The sequence below is a fragment of the Moschus berezovskii genome, chromosome 20 (genome assembly GCF_049115385.1).
Source record: "Moschus berezovskii isolate FMDL1 chromosome 20, NW_MosBer_1.0, whole genome shotgun sequence".
NCBI lineage: Eukaryota > Metazoa > Chordata > Mammalia > Artiodactyla > Moschidae > Moschus > Moschus berezovskii.
Genome location: NC_142479.1, coordinates 21,450,777 through 21,474,553, shown reverse-complemented (window position 1 = coordinate 21,474,553; position 23,777 = coordinate 21,450,777). Strand labels below are relative to the sequence as shown.

The following is a 23,777-nucleotide window of genomic DNA, read 5'->3' as shown; positions in this document are numbered from 1 at the left end:
CATGTCTCAGATAGTTTATTGGCTTTGGTTAAATTTTTCTGAGTTGTAGGTGCTTGGCCACATTGCTGATGCCAAGGTTTGTGGGCCTCTACCATAGCACTTGGGAGACAGAGACATTCTCATATGAGATGATCTCTGGTTAGGCTGTGCTTCACCAGCCTGACCACGTGGCACTATAGACATGAAGGTTTCAGGGCAGCCAGCGTCAGGGGATAGTGGAGACAGAACACTGGGTTTTGAACCAGACCCATGCCTGGGTGTGAGTCTTGGCTTTGCCCTTTTTGTTTCCTCATCTATAAATTGAGAAATAATACTCCTTGAACGGTGGTGGTAAGGATGGGAGAGGGGGAGGTGTATAAAGATGGGAGTGTTAATGGTGTTATTGGTGTGTCACTAATGGTGTTAATGCAGTTCTCCTATTACCAAAGGTTGCCTTTGCAGTAAGGGAGCCTTGCGTTATCCATGGACGGGGAGGAGTGTTTCCATGGACACTCATTGTACTCCTCCCCTCCTCCAGCCGCTGCTTTGATGGGAGCACTCCTGTCCATGCAGCAGCATTTTCAGGCAACCAGTGGATCCTCAGCAAACTGCTGGATGCAGGGGGTGATCTTCGACTCCATGATGAGAAGGGTCAAAACCCGCAGACCTGGGCTCTCGCAGCAGGGAAGGAGCGCAGCACCGTGGTAAGGGTGGTCCTGCTCTACAGTCGTGCCCGTGACAGAGCGCAGGGCCAGAGGCCAGTCTGGGGACAGCACAGGGCTTGCAGTGGCCTTGCCATCGGCAATGGGCACACACACCCGGGATGAAGCAAGTTAACCAACTATAAAAGCTCGGTCAGTTTTTCTGGTCATCCAGTCAGTGGGGAGAGAGGACAATTGTGATTTTGTCTGACCCTTAACTAGCACTTACCCTGCATCAGATATTCTGAATTAAACTAGTTAAATATTAACTCATTTAATCTTTACAACAACTCTCAGGTAGGTCCTATTATTGTCTCCATTTTACAGATGGGGAAACTGAAGTGCATTGACATTAAGTAACTTGTCTGTAGCCACATACTGGCAGGCATGATGTGTTTTAATGAGGGCTAAATAATCTAACAAATGGAAAGAATAAAGGACTTGCACAGTGCTGGGCACATCGAGGGAAGGGGGAGATGGGCAGAATCCCCTCCCTCTGGTTCTCCTGCTCATTAGCTACTGGGCCTTGGAAACAAGTTAAAATACTCCTCCTGCCTCAGTTTCCTCATCTGTTGAAAGAAGGATTTGGAGGAAATTATTGCCAAATAAGCTCCCTGAAAATGGAATCATCTCATTCCATACCTTTAGGCAATCCCTTGGCCCCTTCCCTTGCCAGAGATTTCCCTGTGGGGGGCTTCTGTCTCATTGAAAGCCAGGCTGGTCACTAGCCGTGTGGGGTTGACTGTCCCTGCCGTGTGTTGCAGATGGTGGAGTTCATGCAGCGCTGCGCTGCGCACATGCAGGCCATCATCCAGGGCTTCTCTGACCTCCTGAAGAAGATTGACTCCCCTCAGCGGCTCATTAGTGGCCTGCCCCGGTTTGGGGGCCTCATGCAGGGGTGAGTGCTGAGAGTCGGATGTTCTGCATCACCCAGCCTTCCCTGTGGGAGCCCTGCAACCTGGGCCACCTTGTGTCCCCCCACACTAGTTCCTTCCAGCACCTGCCCACCCAAAGGAGTGAGCTTCGAGGGAGAGGATGTGGCCTCTGAAAACCATCAGTGTACCATCTGCTCCTACTCCCCGCTTCCAGGAATGTCGGGGGAAATGAGTTCTGGGCTCCAGTGGGAAGCACCATATGGTTAGCAGGGAAGGAAGGAACTTTTCAGGTCTGGGCTGCCCAGCAGAAAACACTTTCTCAGCAGAACATCTGGCTAGCTTTTTTTTGGTCATCTCAGAACCGTGGAAACGATGTTCCTTTATTACTAAGGTTGCAGAAGACTGAAAATGCTTAATTTGGGGTCGCGAAGAGTCGGACACGACTGAGCGACTGAACTGAACTGAACAGGCTGTTTTGGAGAAGGCAATAACACCCCACTCCAGTACTCTTGCCTGGGAAATCCCATGGATGGAGGAGCCTGGTAGGCTACAGTCCATGGGGTCGCTAAGAGTCGGACACGACTGAGTGACTTCACTTTCACTTTTCACTTTCATGCTTTGGAGAAGGAAATGGCAACCCACTCCAGTGTTCTTGCCTGGAGAATCCTAGGAACGGAGGAGCCTGGTGGGCTGCCGTCTATGGGGTCGCATGGAGTCGGATACGACTGACGCGACTTAGCAACAGCAGCAGGCTGTTTTAAACTGGCCTGAGACTTGCTGCCACCTGGGTGGGCAACCTCCCAGCCCCCATCACAGTTGCAGGAAGTGGGCTCCATCCAGGCTTCTCCTCATGCTCAGGAGAGTTATTTTAAGTTTTTTTTGGGTTTATATGTGGAAAATTGTGTCCCTTGTGATTTTCTCTGATGGCATCTTTTCCTGTTATTGGGGTGGCTAGACTTGTCACCCCCTTCACAGGCTCCCGTATGTCATTCTGTGCACATCAAGTCCTGGTTTTCTTCTCATGACCTGGATGCTTCTCATGAGAGATAAGTTCATGATTCCCTTAAGGACCAGTTACTCCTAACTGCTCTCCTTGCTGCTCCTCTTGCCCATCTTGGTTCTTTACTCAGCGTGGAGAATGACATCTTAAAAATGAAAACTGAATTGTGCCACTCACTACTAAAAACCCTTTTAGGGTCTTACCAGGGCTATCAGGTTTAAGCACCTGAATCCCTCATCCGGCCTTGGAGCCCCTACTTGGTTCAGGTCTTCCACTGCCTCTCCTGCCAGAGTTAGGATCTTGGCAGACCAAATTTCTTCTAACAGAGCCGAAGCTTAGAGCCTGCTGCTGTTTTGTGACCTCAGGCCAGCAGGTTTCCCCTTTCTGGCTCCATTTTCTCCCATCTGTAAAATGAGAAAGTTGGAATGAACCATAAAGAGTATCTTGTCCAACTTTGACCATCTGTATTCGTTATCTGTCGCACTAAGCCGAAACTTAGTGGCTTCAAACAAGAGTAAATATCTCACACAGTTTCTGTAGGTCAGGAATCAAGGAGTGGTTTAGCTGGGTGGTTCTGGCCATCATCTCACGATGATGTGGTCAAGATGCAGCATGGGCTGCAGCATTCTGGGATTGGAGGATCCAGTTCCAAGATGGTCACTCGCACAGCTGGCAGATTGGTGCTGGGTGTCGGGCTCCCCTGTTAGGCTGCTGGAGCATCCTCACAACATGACAGCTGGCCTTCTCCAGAGCAAGGGCTGCAAGAGAGATCAGGGCAGAAATCCTGGGGGCCTAGCTTTGGAACTCACACCACTTGGTCATTTCCGCAGTATCCTGCTGGGTTAACAGGTCAGCCCTCTCTGACCTGTGCATCGCTCCACAAGAGCATGGACACCAGGAAATGGGTATCACGGGGGTCCTTTCAGATGGCTGGCTGTTAAGTAGTAACAGCGAAACCAGCTACACATGCTGACAGCTTGGTTCAGTATTGCTCCTCTGGGTATGGTTCCTCCTTACTTTCCCCTCCTCTTTTCAATATTTAGAAGCCCTAACGGCTCTCCTAACCGACCGCTTAAGGCTGGAGTCATTTCTGCCCAAAATATCTACAGCTTTGGCTTTGGAAAGGTAAGAGGTTGCCACCAGCAGCCGCTGTTTGCGGGACTCACTGGGGAATTCCCTGGCCCAGCTCTGGCCTCGGGCCCCATGACTTCGTCCAACACAGCCTCACACGTCCTCCCCAAAGTGTTTTCTTCTTTTCTGCTTTTGCAGGACAAGTACCTCTCAGTGTTTCTGTCCTCCCCGGAGAGTTCTTTTGAATGACTCTGGGCTAGATTTGGGGAGTTTTAGGAACTGAGCCGTTAATTCCCAGTGAAGGCCCCACACATGTTCTGTGGGGGCCTCAAGGGACCCCTGAGGTCTGGTGCTTCCTGTAGGTGTCTGACCTCTTTCTGTGAGCCTCAAGTTTCCTTACCAGCAAGAGGGAAAGAGTATCACAACCTTGCAGGGTTTCTTGGAAGATTAAGGATAATAAAAAGAATTACACCCAGTGCATAGGGGTATCCAGCAAATTGGTAAAATGCAGCTACCTTTATTTTTAGCTGGCTGACAAGATTCTGGAGGTAGTTAAGTTTCTTCCTTTTCTCCCACTATTTGAAATTGTGCTTTGCTTTCAGTTTTATCTCACAGGAGGCACACAACTGGTCTGTCTAGGATCTCTTCCAGTAATTGAAGAAAAGGAAGTGATTCAAGCTGATGATGAGCCCACCTTCTCTTTCTTCAGTGGCCCCTACATGGTCATGACCAAGTAAGCGGAAGCTGGCTGGTGGAAGTCAGATTTAGTCCCACAGGAAGAATGGACTTTGTGTGACTTCCCTGTGTGGGGAGGGTTTCTGCCTGAACACAGGGACATACTGAAATGCAGATGTCTCCATCAGGATTTCTCAATCTGGACACCATTGACATTTTTGTTCCCCTGTGTTGTTGGGGGTGGTCCTGTGCACCGTAGGATGTTTGGGAGTGTCCCTGGTTTCTCCTCACTAGATTCTAGTAGCAGCTCTGCCTGCAACCCCTGCTGCTGCTGCTAAGTCACTTCAGTCGTGTCCGACTCTGTGTGACCCCATAGACGGCAGCCCACCAGGCTCCCCCGTCCCTGGGATTCTCCAGGCAAGAACACTGGAGTGGGTTGCCACCTCCTTCTCCAATGTGTGAAAGTGAAAAGTGAAAGTGAAGTTGCTCAGTCATGTCTGACTCGTAGCGACCCCATGGACTGCAGCCCACCAGGCTCCTCCGTCCATGGGATTTTCTAGGCAAGAGTACTGGAGTGGCTTGCCATTGCCTTCTCCAGCCCGCACCCCCAGCCCCCTGCATTTATGACTGTGACAACCAGAATGTCTACAGACAGGCCGGATGGCCCCTTGTTGAGAATGACTGCTCTGAAAGATTACTCATATCAGTGTTTCAACCTCTGCTCTCTAGAGAATTAGAGGCAGGATAGTGGTGACTGGCCTCTGATACAGGTCAAAGGGCACTGAAGCCCCGCGGGCATCAGTTAATGGCTCTCTCCAGCTGATGCAGCAGAGATGGCAGTAATAGGATCTGACTCTGACGAAAGTCCCTGGGATGGGCTCAGTCTCCAGCGACCAGCGTCCTGCAGGAGAACCTGAGTTGTCCTGTCCGAGGCCTCTTGTGCCCCTTGAACCTGGCTGCTCCTCCCTGCTCAGCAGTCAGGCCCGACTGAGGCCTCTGCGGGTCTGTCCAGCGCTGCATCTCGTGCAGATGTGCTGCTTGTTTTCCTGCCGGAGCCACAGATTTGTCACTTCCCCTCTTCTTCCATCCACCTCGTGTCCCTCCCCAGACCAGCCTCCCACCTGGCCGCTCATTCTCCAGACACCCCTGCCCACCACTCCCCACACGGCTGGTGCCCTGGTCTTTCTAACATGCAAACCTGATCAAGTCACTCCCTCCCTTAAATCCCTCAGTGATTTCCTGCCACCTGTACTAAGTCCCCGAAGTGCTTTGGGCCCTGGAGGTAGGAGCGGGGAAGACACAGCAGTGCTGGGGCAGGGCGCGGGGGGCGGGGGAGCTGTTCAGAACCTGTGTAAACACTATTCCTCTGATCACGTGTCTGCAGAAGTGGCTGTTCACTCCCTCCTGCTCACACCCCCTCCTGCTCACACTCTCTCCTGCCCTGGCAGCCTGGTATGGAACGGGAGCAGGGTCACGGTGAAGGAGCTGCACCTCCCCACCCACCCACACTGCAGCAGGCTGCGGCTGGCCGACTTGTTAATCGCTGAGCAAGAGCACAGCAGGTAAGAAAGAAAACCCAAGAGCGTCTCAGACCCAGGTTCAGGGCTATGCAGGGATGTACCTGAGGGTGGAGACCAGCCTCCTTAGCCTCGGCATTTCCTCCTGGTGGGTTGATTTAACTTCCCAGGGCTGCCAAGAAGGAAAAAGAAGCATTCTTGAATAGCCTGAGTGCTGGGGATGTTGGTAGTGAGGGGCTCAATTCTGTCTGCTAATAGACTCCCTGCTTGTCTCTGAGGTCCAGCCTTAGGCCTGGCTGGATCATCTGCAGTCCTCAAGGCCCACCGTCAGGACCGCATGCACTGTCTCTCCTTGGAAGACATGCCCATGGGTCTCAGTACCCTAGGTTTCCTGTGGCTCAGGGGTTAGTTCTTCAGGTCCTTCAGGTCTTGCTGGGGGAGGAACTTCATCCTTGGTTGCATACCAGCGCTGCTGAGGCCTTGAAATAGTCCCTGGCTCATCAAGTTCACTCAACTCCTATAAAGCCAAACCCTTCCTTTTGGGGAAGTCAGCCTAAAGGGACTCAAGGGGGCTGGACAGGCTCATAGACATAGCATGGATTCTGATGTGAGGCTCGGTGGGATGTATGACCTTGGGCCTGACCTCTCCCTGGCCTTTGCTTCCTGATCTCTATGAGTGTAACTGTAATGGCACCTTTCCTATAGCTAGTTGTTAGGATCAAGGTGATGTATGTCAAGTCCCTTGCTTAGTAGCTCTTAGTGACATTGTCATTGATGACCTAAGCCTTCAGGTTCTGATCAGTGAAAAGCCAAGAATTCCATCAACAGAGAACTCGACCCCTACCCCATCCCACTTTCCTAGCAAAACATTGTGTGTAAATAGAAGTTGTTTGGAATGTGTTCAGGGAGCCCAGAAGAAAGGAAAGCACCCATCGTTTCATCCTGTCCTCTTTGCCTCTGCAGCAAGTTGCGGCACCCCCACCTGCTGCAGCTGATGGCTGTGTGCCTGTCCCCGGACCTGGAGAAGACCCGCCTCGTGTACGAGCGCATCACGGTGGGCACGCTGTTCAGTGTCCTCCACGAACGGGTAAATGACTGTTTCCCTGCATTTTTCCCTTGCTGCCTTTCCCCACCACTCCAGCTCTCCTTTCCCTTCCTCTCCTTTTACCCCAGCAGCGGAGTTCCCATCTGTGCACGCATAGAAGAGAAATCTCTTAATTCTTTACTCTGAGGGGGGCTATATAGTGCACCGTTTAAAGCTAATCAGCACATTGGAACTAGTGTGATTTTATTATTGTTAGTCTGGCTTTTTTAATCACACATCTGAGCTCAGTAGACCCAGAAAACACACAGCTACACTTTTAGCTAACAATAACCAAACAGTCTCTAGCCTTATTTCCTGGCATTTTCACTTGTGCCCTACCGCAGGGGCCCTCAGCCTCCCAGATCTAATGCCTGATGATCTAAGATGGCGCTGATGTAATAATAATAGAAATAAAGTGCACAGTAAATGTAATGTGCTTGAAGCATCTGGAAACTACCTCCCCCATCCGCGGAAAACTTGTCTTCCACAAAACCGATCCCTGGTGCCAAAAAGGTTGGGGACTGCTGCCCTATGGGACCTTTATATGCAAGGCCTTGTCTGTCCCTTCCTACTTTTCAGATTTCCTGGTGGAGGGTATGGGGCACACAGACTCCTTGGGAGCTTGCTTTGGCTTGAAATGTGACTTCCAAAAGGTCCTGATAGATTGGTTTTTCTTTCTCCATGGCTTTGTTTTGAAGGCCCTGGGCTGGAGTGAGAGGGGCCTTCCTTCCCTGCAGGAAGGGCCCTTCCCTGAAATGGCTCACCCCTCCTCCTGCCCAGGTACCGCCTCTCATCAGGGGAGGGCGTTGACTTAAAATGCCACTTCTGGGGAGAAAAGAGAGAAGTTGTGACTGTGTATCTTAGTATGGGGATTTCTGTCCTCCTGGAGTGAACTTTCTCGGTTCTCTGACCGCAGTAGGGGCTGGATTGTCCTTTATGTGTCAGGTTCTCCCACAGCACAGACTTGGCATTGCCAGTGGTGGTGGGGCCCACACTGGAGGTGCGGACCAGGTTTGAGGACTTTTCTTCTCATTTTTTTTTTGGTAATATCAAGCAGCTTGGCTAAGGGAGAGGAACCCAGGTTTGGAGTCAGGGGGCCTGAGTCAGTGGGACCTCAGGCCGGTCACTTAACCTCATTGAATCTTAGGTTCCCCACCATGACACCAGGTGGCTGTCATGACAGCAGGTGGCTGTCATGAAGGTCAATACAAAAGACTGTGGAAACTGCGAGGCCTTCCGTAGCATCCTTTGCTCTTGCTTGCAGCGGGCCCAGTTCCCCGTGTTGCACATGGAGGTGATCGTGCACCTGCTGCTCCAGATCTCCGATGCCCTGAGATACCTGCATTCCCGGGGCTTTATCCACCGCTCCCTCAGCTCCTACGCCATCCACATTGTCTCCACGGGGGAAGCGAGGCTGACCAACCTGGAGTACATGATGGAAAGGTGGGTGCACCTCGATCATGACTTCCAAACAGGGTCTCCCTAGGGTGGGTGCTTTGCTGTAGAGAGAGAATCTGATCTGGGCAGGATCTCTCATTCATAAGGCTGAACTGCCTTATCAATGGAGGGAGAGGCTTCCCAATGTCTTCCCCTGTCAGCCAAGGTTAGAAGGACTTTGGGGAAGTTACTTCTGTTCATTATAATAAACATTTAACAAGCGTGAGCACATGTTAGCCAGACTGTAAGTTTTCAGAATTTTCTGCAGCTTCACACAGCCCAAGTATTTCTCACTCACCTTGCCATACAATGTGTGTGTGTGTTGGGAAGGGGTGGCATTCACCGTGCTCTGCGTTCCTCCCTTCCGGGGCTCCACTGCCCCCTAGGCCTCAGCCTCCCACTGTGTCCTCCACATTGCTGCTCAGCGAGAAAGAGCAAGCCTGGAGGGACGCATGGCGGGGTTTACGGGCTACCGGAAGTGGGTGTATCATTACTTCCCGCTTTACAGGGCCCAGCACCCAGTCACCTCTTCCCTGCAGGCATGCTGGGAAGTGCACCACAGCTGTGCATTCTGGAAGATGTGAGAAGGCGGTGGGTACTGGTGAGCCTTAGGATCCTGACCTGAGTGGCTGGGGCTCAGTGCAGGGAGGGAAGTAGTGATGAAAACGTCATCCTTGGAGGGCTGCGACTGAGTGAACGTGGACTAGTAGGCGTGGGTGTCGGGCCGTTGTTCTTGGGGAGGGGGACGGTGCCTGTGGACCCTCCTTTTCTTGGCGCGGGTCGGGCGTGCAGTCCCGATCCGCGTAATGTACGGAGGTAGAAGTAACGGGCCCTGGCCCCCTCCGCGTCATGTCTTCGGTACCGGCGGCCAGCAGTCCGCGGGTTCTATCCTCAAGCGCCGGGACACAGAGCTAAAAAAAAAAAGAAAAAAGAAAACGTCATCCTTACTTGGTTTGGGGCATGGGCTTCATTTCCTATTTAGCAGAAGGCAGAATCCTCCCAAGAGAGGAGGGCTGGCCCCCATCTCCTGCTCCTCAGTTCTGGGGGGCAGAGGATCTACCCTGTGCTCCCTTGCTGTCCTCCACATCTCTGAGCCCCCGGTCCAGGGCTGCTCCGGTGCAGCTGTGAGGCCTGAGCTACGGGCAGACCCTTGGCTGAGACCTGCTTTCCTCCGCTGAGCCTGGTCCTCCCCCACCACTATCACTGAGGTTTTATTTCCGAGTCTCTGGCAGGTCTTACGTGCATACCTGCTAAGTCACTTCAGTCATGTCTGACTCTTTGCGACCCCATGGACTGTTGCCTGCCAGGCTCCTCTGTCTATGCGATTTTCCAGGCAAGAATGCTGGAGTGGGTTGCCATGCCCTCCTCCAGGGGATCTTCCTGACCCGGGGATCAAACCCTTATCCCTTATGTCTCCTGCATTGGCAGGAGAGTTTTTTTACCACTAGTGTCACCTGGGAAGCCCCTGGCAGGTTTACATCTCATAATTTACTTCTTAGAAAAGCTCTGCGAGGGCAGGGATTTCTGTTTTATCTGCTGCCATATCTCAGATACCTAGAGCAGGCTTCCACACAGCGGGAGCTCAGCATGCTCTTTATTTTTTTAATTTAAAATTTTAGAAAAAAATTTATTTTGAAACAATGTATTTATTTATTTGACTGCGCCGGGTCTCAGTTGCAGCACACAGGATCTTTAGTCGTGACGTGGGATCTTTAGTTGCAACATGTGGGATCTAGTTCTCTGAGCAGGGATCAAACCCGGGCCCCCTGCATTAGGAGCGTGGAGTCTTAGCCAGTGAACCACCAGGGAAATTCCTTTTTATTTTTAAAATTCTATTTTATTTATTTGCAGACGATTTTGTTTATTTATTTATTTATGGCCATTCCATGCTGTTTGTGGAATCATAGCTCCCTGACCAGGGATTGAAGCCACATCCCCTGCACTGGCAGCGTGGAGTATTAACCACTGGACCACCAGGGAAGTTCCTCAACATGTTTTTTAAATGAATGCAGTGGAAAGACTATCACCTCCCTGGGCCCCTTGTCTCTCTGTCTGGCGAGGCGGGCACGGGTCAGATTGGGCCTTAGCAGAGTTTGAATTTAATCATTAAAACACTGGGATACTGTGAAGGACTTTTTTTTGAGCAGAATGATGTTCTGGCTGATTTACAGGTTAAGAAGATCCTCCTCGCTCTTCCATGGCGACTGGGCCGTGATGGGACGAGAGAGAGAGAAACGGGAGCAGTTAGCTGTGACTGGAGCCGTTTTCCATTGGAAACCGGTGGAGGCCAGACAGCTCTCACCAGTTGAGCTGCTCAGTCTCAGACCTGGTCCATTCTCAATCCCAGCGCCTTCCTCTGCCTACAAGATTAAGTCCCCGCACTTTGTAGAGTGGGAAGTCTTCCGCGGTGGGGGCTTTGCCCGCAGCGTCACGCTCATCTCTTACCACTCTGCCTGGCCGTCTGAGGACACTTGGCAGGCCATGCCATTTCTCAGGGCTGCTCCTCACGCCTGGAGTACCTGGCACTCCCCTTTATCCTTTTAAAGTTATTTCTGACACCATCTTCCACCGCACCCCCCCACCCCATGAAGCCTGTACTGAAGCCCTTTCCCCGAATCACCGAGCATGCTTCACTGCCCAGCAGTCAAGTGTCGGCCCCTCTGAAAGGTGAGCAGGACCCATACTATGGCTTGTTCATCCTTACCACCCAGCTCAGCGCCTGCCACATGGTAAGTGCTCAGGAAGCATTTGTAGTGAATCCTCGAAGTGATTCAGAACAAGGTTCACCACTTTGGCTATGTGTTCAAGAGCTGAAGGGTTTGTACATTTTTACCGTTGATAATAGACTTTTCAAGGTTGACAGAACCCAAGCTGTTTGCCAGTGTTGCAGCGCCACCTGTTGTTCGCGTGGAGGTATAACAGTTTCCTTGATGCGCTCTCCAATAGAAATGTGAATCCTAGAGTGAAACGGGGATTTGGAGATGGCCAGCCTCAACCCTGGGCTTCCCTGGTGGCTCAGCCCGGAAAGAATCTGCCTGCAGTTCAGGAGACCCGGGTTCTGTCCCTGGGTCAGGGATATCCCCCGGAGAAGGGAATGGCAATCCACTCCAGTATTCTTGCCTGGAAAATTCCATGGACAAAGGAGCCTGGGGGGCTACAGTTCATAGGATCAGAAAGAGTTGGACATGACTGAGCAACTAACACACACACACAGCCTCAACCCTGGGGCTTCCAGGCAGCTCTTGTGGGAAAGAACCCACCTGCCAGTGCAGGAGATGAAAGAGACGCAGGTTTGATCCCTGGGTGAGGAAGATCCCCTGGAGGAGGGCATGAAAACCCATTCCAGTATTCTTGCCTGGAGAGTCCCATGGACAGAGGAACTTGGAGGGCTATTTATTGTCAAGAATAGCATTCCATCTCTTGATGTAAAAATGATACAGCAGTTTCTCCTATTCTTCAACTCCTTCTTAATGGAGTCTTTAGAGCTGGAATTGACCTTGCAAGTCGTATCATATAGCCGTAGCCAAATGTAATTTTGATGATGTCAAAGCTGAAGCTGAAAAGAATTCCCTGGGACTTTCCTAGTGGTCCACTGGCTAAGACTGTGTGCTTTCAATGCAGGGGCACAGGTTTGATCCCTGGTCAGGAAAGTAGATCCCACATGCTGTCACTAAGAGTTCATATACCTCCACTAAAGATCCTGCATTCTGCAAGTAATACCTGATGCAGCCAAATAAATAAATAAATATTAAAAAACTCCTTTCCTACATTCCACTAGCATTAACAGAGAAGGAAGAGGGATTGTAAGAGAGGAAAGTGAGTGGAAGTAAAAGAGGATATAAATTCCAATTGTAAGTGACTTGTCCCTTGCCTTAGGTAGCCTAAGAGGCCTAAGAAGGTCAGTGAGCCTCTCCCTTGGACAATCACCCCACAGTATGAAGAGCCAAGTGTGCTAGGTCCTTGGAATGTATGTCTGACAATAAAATACTCCATTGCTTTTCCTGTGATACTAATGTAATATTTTGCATCTATATCTATGCTGTTCACACAACACCAGGCCACACCTGCCTATTCAGCAATACAACTTCAGAGTCTAAAAATAACATAGCGTCGTGGCTTCCTAAACTTACTGCCTTTGATCAAAAGTTCTGCTGAGAGTAGACTTCCCTGGTGGCTCAGTGGTAAAGAATCTTGTCTGCCAGTGCAGAAGACACGTATTTAATCCCTGGTCTGGAAAGATCCCACATGCCATGGAGCAACTAAGCCTGTGAGCCACAACTACCGAGCCTGTGCTCTAGAGCCTGTGCGAGAAGGGAGACCACCACACCTGGAGAGTAGCCCCTGCTCGCCACAACTGGAGAAAAGCCCGCACAGCAATGAAGTCCCAGTACAGGCAGAAATAAATAAAATTATTTCTTAAAAAAGTTCTTCTGGGAGAAGTATTACCTAGAGAAGGTTGTTCAGAGTCTGAGACACTCATCCCATCCTCTAAAAACTTTCCCCTGTCAGCAAAAAGGACTTCTAGTTACTTGCTTTTTAAATAAAAACTTAATTCTTTTTCTGGCTGCCTTACATCACTGGTGGTGGAATCTCTAGTTCCCCGACCAGGGATTGAACCTGGGCCTTGGCAGTGAAAGCACTGAGTCCTAACCCCTGAACTGCTAGGAAATTTCTAAAAACTTAATTATCAACCAGCAGTCGTCAAATCTTTACCAAATGCTTACCATTTATGTTCATATTGGGCTTTCCAGGTGGCTCGGTGGTAACGAATGCGCCTGCCAGTGCAGGAGATGCAGGTTCCGTTCCTGAGTCGGGAAGATCCCCTGGAGAAGGAAGTGGCAACCCACTCCAGTATTCTTGCCTGGGAAATCCCATGGACAGAGGAGCCTGGCAGGGTACAGTCTATGGGGTCGCAAAGAGTCAGACACGACTTAGCAACTAAACAACAACAACATTCATATTAATTCCTTACTTTCTTAGTGCTTTATGGCTCACACACGTGATCTGATTTGATGCTCATGACAGCTGTGGGCAGAAGTCAGCGCTGATTTCATCTTGAGGACTTTTGTTGGCCCAGAGGACATTTAGGACACTCTGACTTAGTTTGCAAGGAGCCTGGTTGCAAAGTTTAGTTATTCAAGCAAATCAGTGAAACTTTGAGTATAAACTGAGAGAGCTCATTTCCAAGAGGGTAGAGCTCAGAAAAGAAGCAATCACGAAGAGTTGGAAGAGTCCCAGAAGGCTTCAAGGGAGGCTTGAAGGGGTTCTTGAAAAAGTCTTAGGTTCATTTATTCAAAAGTAAGCATTGAGGCCTTGGTGTCAGTTTAGAGTTCTGATGATACAAGAGTTAAGAGGCCTGCCTCATGGAGCAGATAATAGCAGATAATAAATAATAAATCAGTGAACAAGAAATTCAGATCATAAATGCTCTGAAGCCAATAAATTGGGACTGCTTTAGGTGGTCCGGTAAGTCCTCTCCGAGGAGGTGATTTTCGAGCTAATGTTCTAATTATAAGAAGCAGTCATGCTAGGATCTGTGGGCAGAACATGCTCTCAGAAGAAACCTCCAGTGCAAAAACCTGAAGTGGTGATGTGTTTGGCACGTTGGAGAAACTTCGAGAGGGCCCCTGTGACTTGCGGGGAATGAGGGATCAGGAGGGAGTGGCCAGATGAGGTGGGAGGTGGCACAGGGCCTGCTCAGGTCACAACAGTAAGGAGTTTCTGGCGGCGTTGAAACAGCAGGCAGTGTGGGTTGGTTCAGGGTCTAGCTGGGTTTCTAGAAGCTCAAGGAGGTTATCAGCAAGTGTTTCACTCCTGTGCTGTGTGGTGATCACAGTGACCCTTTAAGGCATCAGCCGCACCTTGCGTTTCCTTCTGTAGCCAGGATGGGGGAGCACACAGGGACCTGACTCAAGTGCCGCTCCCCACCCAGCTGTACAATTGGGCCGCCCCGGAGGTGATCTTACAGAAGGCAGCCACTGTGAAGTCGGACATCTACAGCTTTTCTGTGATCGTACAGGAGATTTTAACAGGTGGGTCAGTGAGCACACTGACAGTGACCAAAGTCCCTATTCTTAGGTTGGGTTCCCCCCCCAACGAAGAGTCACTTAATGTTATGAGAATGCAGGACACAGGGAAAAAAGACTTAAGGAAACCTATTTGTGTTTATGGAAGATATGATCTCTCAGAAATCATTTTCTTTTAACCTTTTCTTTAAGATTCAGCAAAGCCCACCTATTGGCTTGTCAATGGTAGTGCATTTAATCCAAGGAGAGTTTGTAAACTGAATGTTGCTGTCAGTGCTTAGGGGTCTCTGTGAGGTGCCCCTTAAGAACCTGTTTTCTTTTTCTTTTTAAATTTTTATTGAAGTATAGTTGATTTACAGTGTGCCAGTCTCTGCTGTAGAGCTGCGTGACTCAGTTGCACGTATGTGTGCATTTTTTTAGTGTTCCTTCGCACTATGATTTATCACAGGATATTGAGTGATGTAGGTGTATGTGCTGTACAGTGGGACCTTGTTGTTTATTCATTCCATTCTAAATGTAATAGTGTGCACTTACCAACCCCAGACTTCCAGTCCATCCCTCTCTTTCCGCTCTCCCCTTTGGCAACCACAAGTTGTTCTCTCTGTTAAGAACTTACAGATGAGGGGAAAGGACTGGCCTCTGAGAAGCAAATGGAAATCCAGACACACCCAGGATGCATTGTATGTATAAGCAGTGTCACTTAAAAGAAACAGAAGCTCTTCCAAACGTGTACAGGACTCTGAGGTGAAGGTATACATACCACATTCACTGACGGAGTGAGACTCAGCCCCATTTAGTAGTGTTTACAGTCTCAGAGGCAAAACCTCACCTTCTATGACAGGAATGCATTGGGCAGGCCAGCCTGACTCCAGGAATCATTCCCTTGTGGTCCCTAGGTCTGCCGGCCAGAGGTCCATACCTTCAGGGTCTGACACTGCTTTTTCCTGTCTCTGTGATGGGGATTTCCCTGTCATTTGGGTCAGGTGGTTTCTCCTTTGTTATTGAGCTTCCAGTAGCTTTTCTGCAGAGAGAAATTAATTTTAAAGAGGTTGAGTAACTTGACAAAAGTTACCCAGTTTCATCTAATTTCTTAATATTTCTTCTTCTGGCTTTTTCCTTAACAGACAACATACCCTGGGATGGCTTAGATGGCTCAGTCGTTAAAAAAAACATAGTCTTGGGAAATTATTTAAAAGCTGATGTCAGGCTTCCAAAACCTTACTATGATATTGTTAAGTCAGGCATCCAGGTCAAGCAGGAAGATAGAACTATGAACCTTCAAGATATCCGGTATATTATGAAGAATGACTTAAAGGTAAGCTCTAAAGTTGTTAGGGGTCTATTTTTGCTTACCTATCTCAGGGTAGATTAGGGAGTTAAGAGAGCAAGAAGAAGCTAGAGAACAAGTTGTAGGAAGTTTTAGAAATCATTTCATGATACTCTTTTTGTGTTCTCAAGAAAAACCTAACTACCTAACTTGGTGAGGGCAGCAGGAAATTGCAGAGGGAGGCTGGAGAGGGTCAGTTTGTAAAAGTGGCACCCTGTAGGCACATAATGTGATTCAGTGGATAGCAGCTCTAGTTACTTTAAAACACATACTTTTGTTTATTTATTTATTTTGGCCGTGCCGGGTCTTCGTTACTGCACAGGCTTTTCCTCTGGTTGTGGCGAGTAGGGCTACTCTGTAGTTGTGCACCGGCTCTCACTGTGGTGGCCTCTCTTGCTGCAGATCAGGGGATCTTTGTGTGGGCTTCAGTAGTTGCAGCTCCCAGGCTCCAGAGCGCAGGCTCAGAAGTTGTGCTGCAGGGGCTTCGTTGCTCCACAGCATGTGGGATCTTCCCAGATCAGAGACTAAATCCGTGTCTCCTACATTGGTAGGTGGATTCTTTACCACTGAGCCGCCAGCGAAGCCTCTGTTATTACTTTTCAAAGTATTGGTAATTACAGTGAGTTCATTTATGAGAACTACAGTGAGTCTACCCAACAGGAGTAACAGGGAGTTTATCTGACACCTAGATATGTTTCTAAAACACCAATGACATTCAGATGATTGCAAATATGTCCTTGACCGTATTTCCCTTCTTACAGGATTTTGTTGGAGCCCAGAGAACTCAGCCAACTGAGAGTTCCAGGGTTCAGAGATATGAATTTCATCCTGATCTCAGTGTCTATCTAGGACTAACTTCGGAACATCCAAAAGAGACCCCTAACTTGGAAATAAAGGAGCTGAAGGAAACAGGTATGGCCTTAACTCAAGGTTTTGATATAACTGTGTTTTTTTTTTTTTCCTCCCCCCTCCCCTATAACTGTGTTTTGAGAGCTACAACTAACCAACTCCTCCAAGTTATACCTGTAACTTATACTGGGAAAGATGACTGCCTTAGGAAACAAAATCAAGATCCTTAAAATTAAGTTAAACTTTATGGATTCCATATATACCTTGTCCAGAACTGGGCAGTAGCAATCTATTTCTAGTATGATTTAGGAATGTATTCAGTTGTTTCATAAGTAAACATGGTGATTTTTATTTAAAATTATTATCTGTTCATTGTTGCCCTAAAGGTCTGGGAGTGAGCAATGAGAATGAAAGCAGAACACGAAATCTGGTGCAGTGGGTCAGGGGGCTTGCATCCTCTCTTGGACTGAGATGCAGTGTCCACTCTGAGTCCAGCTGTTGTCCCTGACTGCAGACTACAAAACTTTCCTTGATCTATCTTTCCCAAGACACTACACTGACATAGTCCAGATCTCCTTGTTTCTACCCCAGGCCGTCACCTCGTGGGAGAGGCTCGGGAACAGTCAGCAAGTGTGTAGGCAGTGTTCATACCTGACGCCGACCTGCTGTTCCAAGGTCCATGCTTTCCTGATGCCAGTCGTACTCCCTTCTGGGTCTGGCCTTGGAGTCTGTAAGAAGGCTATTATTCTAAGAAAAACATGAAAAATGTTTTACATCATTGTTGATACATCATCAACACAGTTTCTTGATATATGCTGTTTTTCCAGGTGCTATTTCTATGAAATTTCTCAAGGCTGTGAGTGTACATTATTAGAAATTCCCACTACAGTTCATTATAGAAAATTTAAATAATATGAAGAAGATTACTTAAGAATATTTTAATTTCTTAGAGATAATTTGTTAACATTTTGGTATTTCCTTCTCACCATTTTCTTAAAGCCTTACTACTTTTTAGTGTACTTGGAAACCTTTGAACTCAGAGCTGCAAAGAACCTTTCAGTCATCTGGTTGATGCCCTCATATTCCAGATGAGAAAACTAAGGTTCAGAGAGGTGTGATTTGCTCATGATTCCGGGCTGATTACACAGTTGGAATTCAGGCAATCGGATTCTAGCCCAGTGACTATTCTCTTGACTCTGCGCAGGCCTGGAGGTCTCCAGAATGGCTCTCCAAGGTCTCATTACTTTGACTCCTTCATCCCATTTTCTAAAAGCCATACACCATCAACCAGCAGTGGTGGGTGGTCAGTCCTGGCGTTATTTTCTAAGGTATTATTTCTCTCACAGTGCAGCGGCTTCTTGGGCAGTGTCTCGACTCGTTTTATCAGATGCTTATAGACAGTATGACTTGAACTGACGTGATCATTCAAACACTTTTTGTGTAAAGAAAGTATGAATTTAGTCCTAAGATTCAGGGGCCTATAATTCACTTGTCCTGATAGTTAGGCATGTTTTGAACATACTATAACTTAAAATAAGCATTTTTTTCCTGGGTTTGATCCTTCCCAAATTTTCTTGTTTTTAAAATAATTTTATTTACCTATTATTTTTGGCTGTGCTGGGTCTTCATTGCTGGGTGGGGTTTTTCTTTAGTTGCAATGAGTAGAGGCTGCTCTCTAGTTTACAGTGTGCAGGCTTCTCTGTGGCGGCTTCTGTTGCAGAGCTCGGGCTTTACGGCGCATGGGCTTTAGTAGTTGCTGTTCCTGGGCTCTAGAGCACAGGCTCAATAGTTGTGGCACATTCGCTTGGTTGCTTCTCGGCATGTGGGATCTTCCTGAATCAAAGATAAAACTTGTGTCTCCTGAATTCTGTATAACCACCAAGCCACCCAGGAAAGCCCTTCCCAAATTTTCTATCTCAACCCTCGTCAAAAGTTAGAAATAGCCTCTCATTCTCTGTGAGTGTATCTGGCAGTCTTTCTAACTGAAAAGTGAGTGAGAAGACAAGAAACTTCTTTCTGTGTTCTCATGCCACTTGAGCAACAAGCCTACGTGCTGAGCTGCTGTGGTCACTTTAATCAGCTGCATGTTGCTTTTCTTTTCAGCAGGTGGTCGGTTTCATTCCCCAAGGGGTCACTCTTCTCCCACCAAGAAAGCAACATCAGAGCCTTCTGTCCCAGACGTAAGTCCGGTGGCCCAGCAGACTCACCACCAGGATGCTGCTTCTCCTGCCTGCTCTGTGGCGGAAGAGGCCAGGAGCCCCAGCCCAGATCAGACAAGCCTCTGCAGCTTCGAAATCAATGAAATCTACTCAGGCTGCCTGGACACAGCAGATGATCAAGAGGAGGAGCGCCCAGGAACTGGCTCATCTCTTGAGGAGGCCACACCAAACCAGACAGATGAGCTGAAGTCCATGGAAGAAGAGCTGGAAAAGATGGAGAGAGAGGGGTGCTGTTTTTGCGACGAAGACGAGAGCTCTTCGGACGCTGACACGGAGCTCTCCTGTGAGGACTGGGACTGGCAGAATGGTGCGCTGCGTTCCCCCCGCCTTCCTGAGCCAGCCCGAGGAGCCAAAGGCGGCGTGAACAACCAGTCCATGACCGAGCAGTATATCAGTAAGTGTGTGCTGAACCTGAAGATTTCGCAGACCTTAATGCAGCAGAATGCTGATTTGCTGAGGAATGTTGAGCAGAAGATAGAAGAGGTCGAGATGATGCAGGAGGAGCGCATGTCTCTGTGGGCTTCTTCGAGAGAGTTTGCAAGCATCCGCAACTTACCTTTGGCCATCGGCCCCCCGTCTTCCAGCTACATTCCTCCTGTCGTGCAGCGGCAGGGGGACCAGTGGCCAGACCCGGGGGGCAGCGGTCTAGCTCTGTCAAGGTCTCTGAGAACAGTGAAAGACTTCCGAGGAGGGCATTTTGGCAAAAGGTCCAAGAAAAGAAGCGACTGTGGCTGGACACCTTTAGTTCCTTTCCCCCAGGTCACTGAAGAAAGCACCGGGGATCAGCCGGAGAAGGGCCACCAGGTGAGGCTGCGACGTGGGGACAGGGCAGCACGCGGGGCCTGCAGCCCCTCTCGGCGCACCCTGGCCCACCTGCAAGGGCGGCGTCAGCACCACCATCTCGTAGGGAGTCCTCTTTGCTTTGGGAAACAAGGCCTCTAGGTTGGAATTCCAAGGTAGATACTCTTCATCTCCTATCCTAAACCCAGCTCACAGGCCCTGTCTTCTGTAAAATTCTATGAACTCTGTGAAATCACTGTTTTGTAGGTCAAAATAATCAAGTATTGACAATTTTATATAGGTCACCAAATATGGTATCTTGGGCAGGTATTTAATCCCCATTCTGAACTGCTTATTCATTCATTCACTCATTTGATAAGCATAGAGCCAGAGGCTGTTTATTAGACCCTGGGATTTGATGAATGAGCCACAAGCTCTGCTAGGAGCAGCTCAGACACCAGTGGGGAACAGAGGGACTTGGTAGTCAAAGGAAATGCCTCGGAGGATGTGAGAAACCATGGGTTGAAGAGTGGCTCCTCTGTGAGCTGCTGCTGTTTCTTTTGTCCACACCACATGGCTTGTAGGCTCTGGGCTTCTTAAGGACAGGTCCGTCCAATAAGGCTGAGGAAGTGTCCCCACACATAGAAAGGGGCCTAGCAATAGAAGGTACTCTGTAAGTGGTCATTGAGGGAATGAATAAATGGATGAATTTTAACAAGTTCATACATGCAGAGCTGGCTGCCTGTTGAATCAGAATTTTAGAGATGGATCAAGCCCATCCTTTTCCAGAGTGTGAAGCTCAAGCTCAGAGACTTAAACTTTCTGAGATCCATGGACGTGACTGAACGCAGGGTGGAGTGGGAGAGGTCAGCACCACTGGAAGGGAGGATCTTATTACTGAAATTATTTAGAGTTGCTGGCTCATGGTAAAAAAAAAAACAAAAAGCAGGCCAACTTGTAGTGAGTTTTATTATTCTTTTAAAATCCTGCACCTAAGTGCACCCTCTTGGCCTGCACAGGGCCACCGACTCCCATTGCTCCATCCTGTGCTGTGCTACTGACCAGCCCCAGCTGGGTTTCTGACTCCCAGTCTAGTGCTCTTGCACTGTTCCTTGCTGCATTTCAGTGAGGCTTTAGTCCTAATTTAGAACATTTGGAAGAGCCTTGGCATTTGTTTTTATGTAAAGAGAAGGAAGGTGATTTTGGAGAAGGAAATGGCAACCCACTCCAGTGTTCTTGCCTGGAGAATCCCATGCACAGAGGAGCCTGGTGGCCTACGGTCCATGGGGTCACAAAGAGTTGGACCCAACTGAGCTAGCTACTACTGACACACACACACAAAGAGAAGGCACAGTGAAAGTTAGAGTTTACTAGGAAACTACTAGAAATAACTTTTATTGTATACTGTATTACCTATTGCTGCATAACATAAAATAACCATGTTCTATTACTTCTCATAATTCTGTGGGCTCTGAGTATGACAGGGCTAACTTGACTGATTCTTCCATTCCTTGTGACACTGGCTGGGACCACCCCCTCAACTGCGTTCAGCAAGAAGTTCCAGGATGACCTCAGTTACCTGGCTGCCCCAGGCGGCCTCTTTCCACACTTGGTTTCTTTTAATTCACTAAACAGTCTCACCCAAGCTTCTCTGCAGCCTGGCAGCTGGCTTCCCAAGTGAAAGCTGAAGCTGCCAGGTCTCTTAAAAACTAGGACAAGATCACTTTTGCTGCTTTTCTGATGGTCACAGGAAGCCAGCATGGATTCAAGGGGAGGGAAGTAGATTCCAGCTCTCCAATGGCAATGTGGACAGGGAGGGAAGGAATTGAAGGCAGCCGTTGCTGGAAATCATCTACTAGTACATGACTACATGTAAAGCAACTGTACCGTATTTTAATTGTTCTTTAAAAAGCCTACCCTGGTTTTCAAGCATAATCAAGGAATAAGGCATTTTCACCTAAGTGAAATTTTGAAACATTTGAAATTCATTCTTTTCATTTCTCCAGTCTTAAATTTGTAATCATACTGAATGAAAACACTACAGACTTGCCATTATTCTAAATACCAATTTGAATATATTCTAAATCTATTCTAGCCTTTCCTTGGTGACCATGATGATTTTTTGAACATTTGTTACTGTGATACAATGTTGCCTCCACTCAACAGCCTCTGGAGGTCATACTTCACAGAGACAGTGATCATTCTTGTGCATCTTCTCACCTTTAGGTGTCTTGCTGCCATCCCCAAATTTCACGTGTGTTGCTTCTATTTGCTGTAGGTTAGGAACTGCAATTAAACTCAGTTGAAACTTCAGTAAGCAGATCCCAGGTCTCTCCTTTTGGCTAAAGGGCATTGGCTTTAATTTATTTTACTTCTACTATTTTTGAAGTATTGTAGCCTTTTTTTTTCTTTGGTTGTGTTTTATTTTCATAACACCCTTATCCTCCCCTCCCCCAGTAGATTTAGGCAGATATTATTGTCCCTATTTTATGGATGAGGAAACCAAAACATAAGGCTTATTTAGGTTAGTCTGAGTAAAGATCAGACGAGAACCCAGGGCCTGGGGCTCCTGCCATAAAACCTGCTGCCTTCATAATCATATAGGGGAAAGTTTGGGGACTTCTGATGTCTATTTTGTCTGCTCATTTTCCATTTGCACCCTGTTCGGACTGAAGTCCTGAGGGGCAACGTGTCTCTGAAGAGGCCTCCAGCTAAGAGATGAGTTATTAGATGTGAAACATGCAAACTGAAATTGTCTTGAGAGGTCTGGTTAGCTCTACATACTGAGCGAGAATGACTTTAAAAATAGAATTGAGAGTGAAGGGAAGAGGGATTCCTTCATCAAAGCACTGAACCACGTCTCCTGGTTTTTAAGCTGCCGACTCTTTGTGGCCCTGGAAAACAGAGCAGAGGTGAACAGTTTCAGCCCACTCACGGAGCCAAGGACAGTCTGGAAAGAGACAGGAACCAGAATACCAGCAGGTGGGTTAACGTGTCATTGTTCTTTGTGTCACCATGTCTTTAGACGCCCATGTGACCCTTAGGCCACTTGATGATCTTCTTGTTGCTGGTGACAAAGAGATTGTGAGAGTTGAGGAGTAGTAACACAGAAAGAGATTTTGGCAGGTTCTCTTGTTGAGTGAGTGAGAAGAGCAGTATAATGGAGACTCACAGGAGACGTCAGAGGTGAAGTTGCTGGCAGGTCAGCCAGACAGAACTCCTCAGTGGTCCAAAGCAAAGTATCCTGTCTTCCTGAAACTGTCCAGATTGCTTTCCTGAGAAAAAAAAGTCCCAAGTATCCCATGTGCCAGGGCTCCAGAAACCAAACTACGTGAAAGCCGGTGTTCAAAATAAGCATCACTGACTCTGGGGCCAGGAGGAGGAAGTTGAACAATATCATCGTTATCTTTTGGACTCTGATTTTTAGCCAAATTGATGAAATGAATTGATTTCTGCACAAATCAATTTTCCTTCAGTAGACGGAAAGTGTATGCATATGCTGGGTTTTTAAGAACTTAGGAAAAACAAATTTTCTTTTGCATAGGAAGAATTATTAATGGAGCAATAAATGTTTTTGAGGACAGAGTCGTATATGAACTTAGTTTTCCTTTTCTGTGGTTAAAAGGCAGCATTAATCTACAGCTTTGAAGTCAGTCTTCCTGGAAAAAAAATGTTTTATTCCTGCCTTCAGTGGTGACTAAGAATAATGACAAGAATTTGCTGTTCTCTTCACTTCAGTTAAATATGTACCAAAGGGGGACTCGAGGAATGCCCAGACATTTTAGATTAGTGTATTTTACCTTTACAAAGGGAATTAACTGAAGAAACCACGTAATCGACATCAAAGAGTTTAGAACTCACATCATTGACAGAAGCAAACAGGGTGACAGACAGTATAGCCACTGGAGGACAAAGCAGAAGTTGTAGTTGTGACCTCCCCTGCTCAGCACCCTCCTTCCCCAAGAGAACAGAAACAGACCAAAGGGAAAGGTTTAATACTTTGCTATCAATCCACCTAGTCTCTTTGTGTGCTTTCAAAATAACTTTAATTATATATATGTAGGCATTTTTGAGGGCTTTCCAGGTGACTCAGTGGTAAATAATCCACCTGCCAATGCAGGAGACGCTGGTTTGATCCCTGGTTGGAGAAGATCCCCTGGAGAAGGAAATGGCAACCCACTCTAGTATTCTTGCCTGGGAAATCCCATGGACAGAAGAGCCTGGCGGGCTACAGTCC

At 48.0% G+C, this 23,777-nt stretch overlaps 1 protein-coding gene, 1 long non-coding RNA gene and 1 other non-coding gene across 3 annotated transcripts in view; 2 read left to right on the top strand and 1 right to left on the bottom strand.

The window, feature by feature from the left end:
* The window catches only part of TEX14 (testis expressed 14, intercellular bridge forming factor), a 103,530-nt gene that overhangs the window by 49,205 nt on the left and 30,548 nt on the right, over positions 1-23,777 (top strand). Inside the window, exons 4-15 of the mRNA XM_088828629.1 lie at positions 518-683; positions 1,445-1,578; positions 3,599-3,680; positions 4,229-4,359; positions 5,750-5,863; positions 6,782-6,905; positions 8,167-8,345; positions 14,220-14,371; positions 15,490-15,680; positions 16,454-16,604; positions 18,648-19,564; positions 22,416-22,522. Coding sequence (XP_088684755.1) covers positions 518-683; positions 1,445-1,578; positions 3,599-3,680; positions 4,229-4,359; positions 5,750-5,863; positions 6,782-6,905; positions 8,167-8,345; positions 14,220-14,371; positions 15,490-15,680; positions 16,454-16,604; positions 18,648-19,564; positions 22,416-22,522 — 2,448 coding nt within the window. The remainder of the gene's footprint in view (positions 1-517; positions 684-1,444; positions 1,579-3,598; positions 3,681-4,228; positions 4,360-5,749; positions 5,864-6,781; positions 6,906-8,166; positions 8,346-14,219; positions 14,372-15,489; positions 15,681-16,453; positions 16,605-18,647; positions 19,565-22,415; positions 22,523-23,777) is intronic.
* On the bottom strand, positions 2,968-8,748 carry LOC148774635 (uncharacterized). Its single transcript, XR_016035447.1, has 3 exons — positions 8,638-8,748; positions 5,923-5,990; positions 2,968-3,313 (listed from the first exon to the last, which is right to left on the bottom strand). It is a non-coding gene; the product is annotated as an uncharacterized LOC148774635 (long non-coding RNA).
* Positions 9,100-9,248, top strand: LOC129544820 (small nucleolar RNA SNORA57). The gene has a single exon (XR_008683565.2). It is a non-coding gene; the product is annotated as a small nucleolar RNA SNORA57 (small nucleolar RNA).